Consider the following 12,427-nt stretch of genomic DNA (forward strand, 5'->3'; position numbering starts at 1 on the left):
CCGATTCCTGCGATCCAATTAAACGGTTATTCTTATGTTTTGCAGTCCTCTATTTTATATTTACATTCCTATCAAAATCTTGTTTTTTTTTTCTATTCCTTTTTTTTTATTCCTACGATTCAAATGGGCCCTTAAATTTGTCTCCAAGTATAAGGGACTTGGAGTACTATTGGCCCAATCATTTATCTATTTTCTAATTTTCTTCCAGCCTTACCCCATCCAACTTTTCACTCACCACACAGCGAGAGGCATTATAGTATTCTATCTTCATTCTTAGCAAGTTTCTCGAAAAAAAAAGAAATCCCTTATATTCGGAGACAGAGTGAGTACTCGTATAAAGGTTTGTTGCTTTATTGGTTCGCACTTTTTTAGTCACGAGCACACTGACAATCGCGGTTGCTATTTCCTCTAAATAGGAGGCGTTGAGAACAAAGAAATTCTTGGAGCTATCGTTTTTCTCTAGCATTAATAGATTTTCCTAGTAAAAATGACGTTCATCAAGAGAGACTCAGAGATACTAGCAACGAGTTGATTCGCTGAAAAAAATCAGTCCAATACGTTGATGGATGAAGGGACATTTGGATAGAGCTTCCGTGCAAAATTCTTTCGGAATTCTTGTTTCTTGCTAGTACTCCACTCTACTGAGGATTAGGCACTGACATGCTTCGTCAAATACGTCCCTTTTTATGATGAAATACTCACCTTTTTCTGGTCTGAAACATGAGAGCAAGTTTAATAGTATAGCCAACTACTAGCTCCAATTTATCTATATCCAATTTAATAGCTCATTCATACAATAGTTACATACTACACTATTAATACCTAGTCCCACCTGTTATAGCGTCTTGGAGTCCGTGCTACAGCTGGCTACAAATCTGTAACCCGCTGCTCTTCTCTCTCCTGATTTATCTCCTTAAAATATATTTGCAGCTGGCTTATAGCCTGCTATTGTACCTACTCTGATAGACAAGCCCAACTTCTCCCTGTAATTTGAAAGCAACAGTTTCCAGCATCATCAATTGCACCATCCAATAAGTACATCGGAGTAGGAACCAGAAGTGGCCTCAAACAACTTTTTCTCAAAGGAAAAGAGCGAATATAGTAGTATTTGATTTCAGTACATTTCAGTACAAGATTGTCGAAATGGTTTGTTCCACGGAGCTAGAGCCTAGGGTTGCAAACTGCTTTCTCTTCAGATACTCCTAGTTCATTGCTGCCCAAACATTTGACAGATTGACAAGAGCACTGAAATGGCCACAGCTGCGTTGCCACAACATTCCAAGAACCCTATTTAATGAGTTCACAAAACATAAAAAATATGACTCAAATGGGTAAGAACTGAGAAAATCAGGATATCAGAATTTCAAATTGAAGAATTTGAATTACCATGACGCTCATTGGATGGATGACCAGTACATTTCGTGAACGAGCAGCCAACTTATACCTCTACCAGAGTACTGTCCACAGGAGCACACTGATGCAGTGGTATTTCAAATGTAACATACCCCTGTCCAGATTCGTTGTACTAGAATGTGTTCCATCCAGTTCAAGGTTGCTATATTTTGGGACGGATGGAGTAAACATCATTCGAAAGAGTGAACACAAATATAGTACTCAGAATAGCAGCACATCATTGCTACACCCTTTTTTTAAATAAATACACATAAAGGTGATACCAACAAGCTCAGAATCAGGAAAAGCGTCTAATAAACCTCTCCGTAAGTAGGTCCCGTCAGTACAGTTTTCAGGTTCTTGCGACTCGTGAGTGCTAGTAAAATAGAATAGTCTCAAATCATACGCATCTCCACAATCAAAATGTAGGGGAATTGGAGATCCCTGAATTTGTGCGATGTTGACCAGAAAAGTAAGGTAGGAATGTAGGATAGTGCATTCCAGCAGACTTGGTTCTTCAGCTTAACTTCAGAAATTCAGGTTTGTGCAATGTGCATTGGAGGGAGCCATTGACTGGTGAATGCCACTGCAATATACAGCTATGTTATGCCCACAGTGACAACCGGCTGAACAGGTAGTTCGTATCGTCATGAATGATACTGCCATACTAACTAGTGCCTCTGTTTCAAAATATAAGTGCATCTACGATTCAAGATTTATACCACAATATAAACATTTCTGAGGCACTTCCGCACTTATTCCAATGCACGGAAATCTATAAATTTTCAACCAATGTGATTTTTGGGAAGGGAGTTCAAAATTTATTTATTTATTGAAAGAAGGCAAGAAGAACCAATTCAAAATTTAACCATTGAAGTTACTGAAAGAGATTTTTTTTTCTTTCACTCTACCTTGGTTTTTGCTAAAGACCTGGAAATGCTTGTATTTTGGATTGGAGAGAGCAGTAAGTAAAATGTGCATAGTGAATAAAACGGAAGATTTAAATGTGCTTTCAGTTTTCACCACAACTTTTCTAGACCTGAAATTTGTAAGATTTCAAATTTTACTGCATGACAAGATTTAACTACTGAGAGAGTCAGCAGCTACAGTATTCATGTATGGTGGTTACCTCAGAAGGCTGCAGGGCTATCATCAAGCTGCTTCTCATCTTCTATCTCCACTTCCAAGATTTCCTGCCCAAACAATAAATCAATAATCACTTCTCAGTTCTCACTCACTAAATCACTAACCTAACATTCTTAACAAGTCCAAAATACAAAACTTTCTCCAGCTCCACACGCAAGCAGGAGCCAAGAACATGACAGAAGTGAGAAAGATGCAACAGTATTGAGTTGCATATGCACCGACCAGTTCAACCCAAAAGCTTAAACTGACGAGGAAAAACAGTCAATTCACTTTATACTCCAAAGCATGCTCACCGGGATGCGGTTCTTGAGGTAGTTGCCGATCCGCGCGAGCACGGTGGCGCGGGTGTGCCAGAACTTGCCCTTGAGCCGGAGCTTCACGAACGGCCCGTCCAGCTCCGCGAGATCAACTTGCCCTGCCATCATCAACAGCAACGCAGATTACTCCCGGATTCTTGATCCGTGTTCATCGCAAGCAACGCAGGTTTGGACGATTGGGTTTCACCTGTGATTCCCACCGATGTGTCGAACAGCTGACCCAGCTGAGAGAGCAGGAGCAGAGGCGAATTCGCGCAAAGATTCAGAAAATCAGCAACAATGGCGTTCCAAATTCCAATTGGGGACGAGGCGAGGGAAGAAGAAGAGGAGGGGAGGACTCAAGCTTGCCTCGGCCTTGGCTTCGTCGATGGCGAGGCGGACGTTGTCCTCGTTGAGGTCGAGCGACGCGGCGATGGCGGCGGCGCGCCTCGGCCGCCGCCAGCGCCGGCGCTGTTGGTGCCGAATGCTGAGGCGGGTTCCGGTGACTGTACTGAGGGCACGGAGGCGGGTGCAGGAGGCGGCGGAGCGAAGCGGCGGCGAGGCGGAGGAGGCGGCGGCGGCGAGGCGCGCGTGGACGGTGACGAGCGCCATGGCCGCGGCGGATGTGGAAAGCAGAAACCGTGAGACTGACGGGTGGGGCGCCTTATCTGTTCTGAAGGTAATGTGCGGTTTTATTGGCGGAAAATGTCGACCTCAAATTCGACGGTCGGATCGCGCAGTGGTAGCGGACTAGCGGTCGGCTAGCCGGGGGCTATTTTGAACATACGATTTTGTGTTAGGGTGTTTTCTACAAAGTTACCGGTCATCCAAATAATGGATACCGGTAACTTGAGAAAATAGTATTTACTTTTTCATCCTCAATGTATTTACTATTTCCTCAATATAGTTACCAGTCATCCACAATGTATTGAAAAAGTATTTACAAAGTTAGGGATTAAAGTATCGCTAGTAGCTAAGATAAATTAAGGAAATAGTAAATACTCTTAACTACTATCAAATCATAGGCTTATTACTAAATTATACTTCTTCCGTTTCATATTATAAGACTTTCTAGCATTACTCACATTCATATATATGTTAATCAATTTAGACATATATGTGTGCCTAGAATCATTAACATCTATATGAATGTGGGCAATGTTAGAAAGTCTTATAACCTAAAACGGAGATAGTAGTAAGCATTTTGTAGTGAGTCCTACATACTTTTTAATTGTGGTATGACTTATGTTTGGCTTTTCTTTTTTTTTTTAGATAGTCTCACCTTATTACCCATTCTTCGCATATATGTAGTATGGTGTATCTTCAATCTACTATTACTATTTGGCACGGTTCACTTTACTTCTTGGAGTACTTTTGCAATAATCATTGAGGATACCCTTACAACTACTACGCTGATCTGAAGCCACTTATATACAATCGGACGGTTCATATGCAGCCCAGGAAATGGAGGGTTGTTTTGAACTTTGAAGTTTCCCAACATGTAACATCATGCTCTGAACTTTGAAGTTTCAGGCCTGTGGCTTTTCCTTTGCAACATACTGTAACTTGTTTCGATGTATGCAAAGTGGCAGTACGCATTCAGTAGAGTTGAATGCAGAAACACATGCACATATGCAGATGTTTGTACGTAATTTGTTACACGAAATTTGCAGTCATCTTCATGGTTACAGCATGTTTACTGAAGCTGTTCAATGTACAGTGTTACACTTGGATAGAAGCCTGCATCTTGGAGACTCATCTCCAGCTGCTGGCGACCATAAGTTTTCCTTGGATAGCTTCTCACGAGCTGATAATTTCCGATGCCTGGTATGCCTAGGGAATCAACATACCTGTAGATTTCCCTGATGGTATCTGTATGATGGAACGCCTGCTGCCTTCTCTCTCCATTGGGAAATCTTATCATTATCTGCATAAAAAGTTCTACAATTAATCTGGTCTTAACTCAGGGATGTTCCCATAAAAAGTTCTGCACCAAAGTTCCCATAAAAATCCTTTGCACAATGATACTAGTAGATGGATAACACATTAACACTTGATATTTTTATCACTGTAACCGGAGTTCAGACATCAGAAAAACCTGAATGCATGATCTGAACACTTGTCAACTGAATAACTAAACCCCAGAAATTTTCATGTTAAGTAATTAACTTTTTTTTCCCAAATATTGCTGCTAGCAGTTACAAATGCACTGTACATCTGTACACGAGGACAAGAGATAATCCTTTTTTTTTGGTCATACCTTGGTATTTGCTTCTGCTCTGTGTGAAGCCACAGTTCCATTCTGATTCTGAGCAGGAGCTCTGGCCTGAGCTGCCTTGTTAGGCTCCCTTGCAGATTGACCAGGGTATCTTGGACGAAGCACATTGCTCGCCTTTGGTTTCGCAGATCCCTCCTGAACACTCTTCCTGGACCTTTCTTTCTCCTGCATCAATGGAGTCAGTGAGCTCACCCTGATCAACAGGGCATGAACTGATGATGAAGAACACCACCTCAACATGATGAACATGCATGTGTCTACCTGATCCTTTCGAAGTGATTCGAGATAAGCTGCATCTTGCTCCTGTCTTAGCCTTAGAGCTACTGATCTCATCCTCTCTTCTTCATCAGCTCTTGAGGCTCTCACTGCTGCAGCTAGCTGCTCATCAGGCCAAGACTGTCTGGAGGATGCACGTTGCTCATCGATTGTTCTCTGAAGAATGTCCACCAGCTCTGAAGGCGAAACCGGGCCTTCTACCTGAAAGAAGATACAGTTTGTGTCATCTCTTAATCAATACAAAAACTTAAAATGCCAAGATAGATCGATGCAACCAATATGCTGTAGAGTTTAGTGTGCAAATAGGTTGACATAATTGTTAGTATTGTTGCTACTTGCTTTAGCGTTTCAAAATGCGACGATAACCGCTCAGTTATCACGGTTTCGTTGGCCTTGTCTTGCTGGTCTGCATTTAGAAACCGTTCGATAAACCGGCCAAATTAAAAAAAATCCTAAAATTCAAAATTTTGGCGCAAAAGAATTCGATTTCACTGGTTTTCGCTCAGTTATGATGGTTATGGATGAAACCACTAGAGACGATACTTGATTATAAGCTGTGATGTTTATTAACGACAAAAAATAGTTTGTGGGCAAATTTTTATTTGCGATTTAAATATTTATAAGTCAATGCTGAAAAATTAAACCAAATAAAAGAAACATCAAAATCAACTCTAAATTAAACTCTAAGTTCTGAAATTCAAATTTTCGTTGTATCTGATAAGATGAAGAAGAAACGATGGAGCAAAATACTCCCTCCATCTCTAAATGTTTGACACCGTTGACTTTTTTAAATATGTTTGACCGTTCGTCTTATTCAAAAAATTTAAGCAATTATTAATTCTTTTCCTACCATTTGATTCATTGTTAAATATACTTTTATGTATACATATAGTTTTACATATTTCATAAAAGTTTTTAAATAAGACGAACGGTCAAACATGTTTAAAAAGATCAACGGCGTCAAACATTTAGGGAACGCTTTGGATTCTGTTGCTTCTGTAATATTATGGGGTTTTGTACTACCTGTTGCAGGATGACGATGCTCTCGTCGGAGACGGGAGAGACGACGGCGCAGAAGGGGAAGCTGCCGGGCCGCAGCGCCGCCACCATGGCCGCACCTTCCCCTCTCCCGGCGACGGCGCCCCACGACACGAAATTGGCGTCGAGGAACTCCACCACCACGTCGGAGCACATCGTCCCCGTGCAGAACTGGTCGGCGTAGGGGTTTCCGCCGCCGCCGGCGTCGTGGAGGTAGACGAACACCAGCCTCCCCTCCCGCCGCGCGATCCCCAGCGCCTCGGCTAGCCGGCACCCGTAGAAGAACGGGTGGCGGCCGCCGTACCGCCGCTCGAACTCGGCGAAGAAGAGCTCCTCCGGCAGCAGCGGCGGAGGAAGAGGAGGGTGAGGCTGGGTGTCGCGGGGGCGGCGGCTCCGGCGAGCCATGGACCTGGAGAGGCCGTCCATGATGCTGGCCGGCAGCCGCGCCAGGCTGCGCGCGAAGTCGTGGCAGGAGTTGCGTAGGGTATCGCCGGCGCCAGCGCTCCCCCTGGCCGCTGCCGACGCCGACGAGGTTGGAGACGGCATGATCAAAATGCAGCGGCAAATGGATCGCAGCGACAGGTGAGCATCTCAGTTTGTGTCTTGTGTGTGTTCTTGGGAGAGTTGGTAAAGCGGCTGCGTGTGGATGGACAGATTGACAGGTTAAGGAATGCGTTATGCTTTGCTTTTATTAAAGCAGAGAGGCAAAGCGAGGAGAAGATTGGGCTGCTTTGTGCTTTGTTCTCTTAAGCAAATAACATGGAATCCTTCACAGATGTGTTAAGTGATAGGATTTTAGATCAGTCGAGAAGACATGAGCAGTGTACAACAAGCTATTCAGTGCCAATCAAAAGTAATCCGGTGTCAACAAGAAGCTCAGTTCAAAATAGCATATCAAAAAAATTGTATCAAAGATAGATGTACTACTACGATTGAAAGAGATGGGGGCAACAGAGAAAAAAAAAGGCCCATTCAAGCTAAGAACAAAGTGGAGATAATGCAGAACAAAGAGTTACTATAAAAGGGCTAATGCAGAATAAGAAAATACAGATTCTGGATTAATTAACTAGCATATTTAAATTTAAAACGTAACTGTTTGAGCAAATACCACGAAATGTTCAGGCGCTAAGATACGGCAATACCGATACATCCAGCATAGCAAAAATGGCGAAGAGCACAGAGTCAGATAAAGCTATAGAGAACTAGGGCTCCAGGAGATGGGGGCCGAATGACAACCATGGCGCTTAGTCGACCTCCTCCATCTTGCTCTCGCCGGCGTCGTCCTCCAGCGGCGGCATGTCGGCGTCAGCCTCAGCAGACTCGTCCTCGTCGATGCTCAGGCCGAGCTTGAGCATCCGGTGGATCCTGGTGCCGAAGGTGTTGGGGTCCTCAAGGCTGAAGCCGGAGGTCAGGAGGGCAGTCTCGAAGAGCAGCATCACCAGGTCCTTCACAGACTTGTCGTTCTTGTCAGCATCGGCACGCTTGCGGAGCTCGTCCATGATGGAATTCTCCGGGTTGATCTCCATGGTCTTCTTGCTCGACATGTAGCCGGCCATGCTGGAGTCCCTCAGAGCCTGGGCCTTCATGATCCTCTCCATGTTAGCAGTCCAGCCATACTCCCCAGTGACTAGACAGCAGGGAGAGTCCACCACACGGTCAGAGACAACAACCTTCTCCACCTTGTCACCGAGCACCTCCTTGATCACCTTGCACAGACCCTCGAACTTCTCCTTGAGTTCCTCCTGCCGCTTCTTCTCGTCCTCACTCTCATCAAGCTTCAGACCTTCCTTGGTGGCAGAGACGAGCTTCTTGCCCTCAAACTCCTTAAGCTGACCAACAGCGTACTCATCAATGGCATCAACCATGTACAGGACCTCATATCCCTTCTTCTTCAGCTTCTCAAGGAAGGGGGAGTTCTCAACAGCCTTCTTGCTCTCACCAGTGATGTAATAGATCTCACTCTGGCCCTCCTTCATCCGGGTTACGTAGTCCTTGAGGCTGGTCAACTCATCACCACTCTTGGTGGAGTGATACCTCAGGAGCTCAGCAATCTTGGTCCTGTTGGTGGAGTCCTCATGGATGCCAAGCTTGAGATTCTTGGAGAAGGCCTCGTAGAACTTGTTGTAGTCTTCCTTGTTCTCAGCGATCTCAAAGAAGAGCTCCACGCACTTCTTCACAAGGTTCTTGCGGATCACCTTCAGGATCTTGTTCTGCTGGAGCATCTCACGTGAGATGTTGAGGGGAAGGTCTTCAGAATCAACAATGCCCTTGACAAAGCTGAGCCACTCTGGGATCAACTCCTCACAGTTGTCCATGATAAACACCCGGCGTACGTACAGCTTGATGTTGTTTTGCTTCTTCCTGGTGTCAAAGAGGTCAAATGGCGCTCTCTTTGGTACAAACAGGATGGCCTTGAATTCAAGCTGACCCTCCACAGAGAAGTGCTTGACAGCCAGATGTTCCTCCCAGTCGTTTGTCAAGCTCTTGTAGAAAGCAGCATACTCTTCCTTGGTGATCTCCTCTGGCTTCCTCAACCAAATAGGTTTCTGCTTGTTCATCACGTTCCACTCATGAGAGACTTCCTTGATCTTCTTCTTTTTCTTCTCTTTCTCTTCCTTCTCCTCATCAACATCCTCAACCTTTCCCTCCTCAGCATCCTTCTTCTCTTCCTCGTCTTCATCATCAGAAATCTCCTTCTCGGTTGTCTTCTCAGTCCATAAGGAGATAGGGTAGCTGATGAACTCAGAATGCTTCTTCACCAGATCCTTGAGGCGACGTTCCTCAAGGTATTCCAGCTGCAAGTAAAAATTGCAACAGTTTATTATAAACAACAAACAATAAGAACAAAAAAAACGATACAGCTAATTATTGGAACAAGGTGTTATGCCATTATGCATTCTGATAAGAACATTGGAACAAACAATATATAAACTGATTTGCAGAATACAACAAAAGAGTCACAGATCATAACAATGTAGCATACAAGGAAGTCACAACTACAGCACAAAAGAACAGAAAGACAAGCTGAAAGCAGTAAATCTCAAAATTCATTTCATGTTAACGGAAAACAGTAAGATGTATACTACACCAAATATATATTGTTACAACTAATACTATTGTTTAATTAAGTGATTACTACCAAAGAAACCCATATCACTAGTTCAGAATTACGGTTTATCAGCAATGTTGATTTTCAGTAAATGTAACCAAGAGAACAAGATACCACTATTCCAAAAACTGCTGTACACCCCTAATCTATACAGTTCATTTATTGTACTACAAAATGAGCACCATGTCATCAAGACAACCTCTTATTAAAGTAGCAAGAATATTTCTTCAGAACATGCTAACAGTCAAGAAAGATCATGTACACTGGTAGCATGCCAACTCAACCATACAGGCCCGAACTCATCCAATTGTCATATGTACAGAACATCTAAAGTTCTGACAAAAAAAACATCACATGGACAGCAACATATATCACACAAGTAATAGGAATTCACAAGAGAAATGTGCTGAATCTTATACCTGATCATCCTTGAGGTAGAGGGTGATCTTAGTACCCCGTCCAAGCTGCTCACCAGAGGTATCACGTGTAACAGTGAAGGACCCACCGGCCTGTGACTCCCACACATACTGCTCGTCGTCGTTGTGCTTGGTGGTCACAACAACCCTCTCAGCAACAAGGTAGGCGGAGTAGAACCCGACACCAAACTGCCCAATCATGGACACATCAGCACCAGCAGCGAGCGCCTCCATGAACTCCTTGGTCCCCGACCTGGCGATGGTACCGAGGTTGTTGACGAGGTCCGACTTGGTCATGCCGACACCACTGTCGATGATCGACAGGGTGTTGCTAGCCTTGTCGGGGACAATGTGGATGAACAGCTCCGGCTGCGCATCGAGCTTGCTCTTGTCCGTGAGGCTCTCGAACCTAATCTTATCCAATGCCTGCAGAAACCACACACACCCATGTCACATCGAATTCATCACCCAAACACACAGATCTGTAAAAGCATCAGCACACTACCACACTATACAGATTACACGCACGGGTAAACACACAACCCTCGCTGATTTGTAACAAGTTTATGCTAGTGCTCAGATGTGGCCATATTCACATTTCGATGAGTAAAACAAACAAATAAACTAGCACAAACTCTACAAATCACGAGTCAACGCTCACACCTCATTGATTTGAAACAGGTCTACGCCCTATCAGTATATGATCCTCAGATGCCGTCACGCTCACAGATCGACGCGTACAACAACAGCAAAGAGCACATAAGCAAGCACCGATTTCGATTCCTCGACGAGAGGGGATTAATTTCGGGGGCGGCGCAAACTTACATCGGAGGAGTTGGAGATGAGCTCGCGGAGGAAGATCTCCTTGTTGGAGTAGAAGGTGTTGATGATGAGGGACAGCAGCTGGTTGATCTCGGCCTGGAAGGCGAACGTCTCGGTCTCCGACGCCATGGCCGCGCGCCTTGCGTGCTCCTGATCTCTCGCCGGCGGGAAGAGGAGCTCGCGGGCGGAGGAGACGACGCGCGGCTGCGGCTGCGGCTGCGGCGGCGGCTAGGGTTAGGAGAGGGTTTTGAGAGGGCGAGATCGTGGGGGTGGGAGATGCTTTTATGCGGTCCTCGTTGTTCTCGAACCTTCTACGTGGGCCTAGAAGCCGGCGAGGCCGCAGCGCGTGTTGACTAGTCGTTGCGGGTGGGCCAGGCCGGACCGGCAGTGAGATTTTGCGCGTGATTAGGTGTAGTGGGCGTATAGAAGGCCATAAAATTCTGAAGAAAATGAGGCCCATAAAGCCCATGAAGACAAGCGAGGGTCCAGTGGCCCGTAAAGCCCATGAAAACAAACTAGGATCAAGTCGCCAATGAAGTCTATGAAAACAAGCTATGAAGCGCATTCAAGACAGTAGAGGGTCCAGTCGCCGGCGAAGCCCATGGAAAGAAAGGGAGGGTCAAGAGGAGAGATTTGATAATTTAACCCTTTTCAAAATGGGTTTCGATTATTAGATTCTAAACCACTTTAATCCACTCAGATAGTCCCACGTGAAGTTGGAGATGGATATTTGCAAATAAACCCCTTCTACTATTATAGGCATGTTCAGATTGTAGCCAAAATAAACCTTACCAAGTTTTGGCAATACCAAAATTTTAACAAGATGGCAATATTGCCAACATTTTGGCAGGATTTCTTATGTATTGACCAAATTTGGTAACAAACTAAACGTATATATTTTTTGGCAACTTTGACAAAAAAAATGGTATGGTTGAAAATGGCATCAAAATGAACAGGCCCTATGTGTTCAAGAGTATTAGTTGGATACTTCCGGCCTCATCGGTTACTCATATTTTCTAATAAGCCATTTTGGTTCATTAGATAATAAAAAACTAATTTATTGGTAAAACTTTTTATACATGTGTTCTTAACGATTTAAAAGTCGATGCTGAAAAAAAAACTATGTTGAAAAAAATCTTTAAATCAACTTCAAAATTAAGTTTAAAAATTCAAATTTTATCTTTTGCTTTGGCTTATTAAGGCAACCGATGGGGCTCTTCTTCTTTCTGTACAGAAAACAATATAGTTCATTAGCACATGATTAAATATTAGTAAAAGAATAAAAATAGATTAATATGATTTTAAAAATTCAACTTTTCTATAGTAAATTTTTTTAAGAAAAACACAATGTTTAGTTGTTGAAGAAATATGCATGAAAAACAAGGGAGTAAAAAGTGGAAAAGTGGTGTTTCTACCCTTCAACCAGATGCAGCCATGCAGGTCATCTGCAATATTGTACATGCAATATTGCTCACTGACATGTGAACCCCATAGCCTCTCGGGCTCACATGTAAGTGAGCAGTACTGCTCAATTGTCCTTCAACCATCCTGTGGTCAGCACCACAAATGGACGGAACGAGAGATCGTGCGGTTGCACATGATTTAACGCCTTAATTAACTACTCCAAGATATTAACCGCACTAATGTCCTGCAC

At 43.9% G+C, this 12,427-nt stretch overlaps 3 protein-coding genes across 3 annotated transcripts; all 3 read right to left on the minus strand.

The window, feature by feature from the left end:
* Positions 1–1,608: 1,608 nt before the first annotated feature.
* On the minus strand, positions 1,609–3,556 carry LOC4347400 (uncharacterized). Its single transcript, XM_015755391.3, has 5 exons — positions 3,204–3,556; positions 3,043–3,079; positions 2,832–2,953; positions 2,522–2,585; positions 1,609–1,978 (listed from the first exon to the last, which is right to left on the minus strand). Exons 1-4 carry the CDS (start codon positions 3,444–3,446, stop codon positions 2,523–2,525), a joined length of 465 nt encoding a protein of 154 aa, XP_015610877.1. The 5' UTR covers positions 3,447–3,556; the 3' UTR covers positions 1,609–1,978; position 2,522.
* Positions 3,557–4,420: 864 nt separating this feature from the next.
* LOC4347401 (plant UBX domain-containing protein 10) lies at positions 4,421–7,113 on the minus strand. The gene is made up of 4 exons (XM_015755630.3): positions 6,412–7,113; positions 5,374–5,589; positions 5,095–5,277; positions 4,421–4,761 (listed from the first exon to the last, which is right to left on the minus strand). The coding sequence occupies exons 1-4, from the start codon at positions 6,970–6,972 to the stop codon at positions 4,531–4,533; spliced, it is 1,191 nt and encodes a 396-aa protein (XP_015611116.1). The 5' UTR covers positions 6,973–7,113; the 3' UTR covers positions 4,421–4,530.
* A 169-nt stretch (positions 7,114–7,282) lies between these two features.
* On the minus strand, positions 7,283–11,068 carry LOC4347402 (heat shock protein 81-2-like). The gene is made up of 3 exons (NM_001422792.1): positions 10,777–11,068; positions 9,955–10,377; positions 7,283–9,221 (listed from the first exon to the last, which is right to left on the minus strand). Exons 1-3 carry the CDS (start codon positions 10,900–10,902, stop codon positions 7,671–7,673), a joined length of 2,100 nt encoding a protein of 699 aa, NP_001409721.1. The 5' UTR covers positions 10,903–11,068; the 3' UTR covers positions 7,283–7,670.
* Positions 11,069–12,427: the final 1,359 nt, after the last annotated feature.

Source organism: Oryza sativa, chromosome 9 (assembly GCF_034140825.1).
Source record: "Oryza sativa Japonica Group chromosome 9, ASM3414082v1".
In the NCBI taxonomy this organism is placed as follows: domain Eukaryota; kingdom Viridiplantae; phylum Streptophyta; class Magnoliopsida; order Poales; family Poaceae; genus Oryza; species Oryza sativa.

Excerpts from the sequence above, each read along its gene's own strand:
- LOC4347401 (XM_015755630.3), bottom strand. The coding sequence starts at position 6,972 with ATGCCGTCTCCAACCTCGTCGGCGTCGGCAGCGGCCAGGGGGAGCGCT. Across the intron at positions 5,590-6,411 it reads GCATCGTCATCCTGCAACAG|GTAGAAGGCCCGGTTTCGCC; the intron begins GTAGTACAAAAC and ends ATCTTCTTTCAG. Across the intron at positions 4,762-5,094 it reads GAGCAGAAGCAAATACCAAG|ATAATGATAAGATTTCCCAA; the intron begins GTATGACCAAAA and ends CTTTTTATGCAG.
- LOC4347402 (NM_001422792.1), bottom strand. The coding sequence starts at position 10,902 with ATGGCGTCGGAGACCGAGACGTTCGCCTTCCAGGCCGAGATCAACCAG. Across the intron at positions 10,378-10,776 it reads TCATCTCCAACTCCTCCGAT|GCATTGGATAAGATTAGGTT; the intron begins GTAAGTTTGCGC and ends TGGTTTCTGCAG. Across the intron at positions 9,222-9,954 it reads TCTACCTCAAGGATGATCAG|CTGGAATACCTTGAGGAACG; the intron begins GTATAAGATTCA and ends TTTTACTTGCAG.
- LOC4347400 (XM_015755391.3), bottom strand. The coding sequence starts at position 3,446 with ATGGCGCTCGTCACCGTCCACGCGCGCCTCGCCGCCGCCGCCTCCTCC. Across the intron at positions 2,954-3,042 it reads CACATCGGTGGGAATCACAG|GGCAAGTTGATCTCGCGGAG; the intron begins GTGAAACCCAAT and ends TGATGATGGCAG. Across the intron at positions 2,586-2,831 it reads ACCTCAAGAACCGCATCCCG|GAAATCTTGGAAGTGGAGAT; the intron begins GTGAGCATGCTT and ends TTGTTTGGGCAG.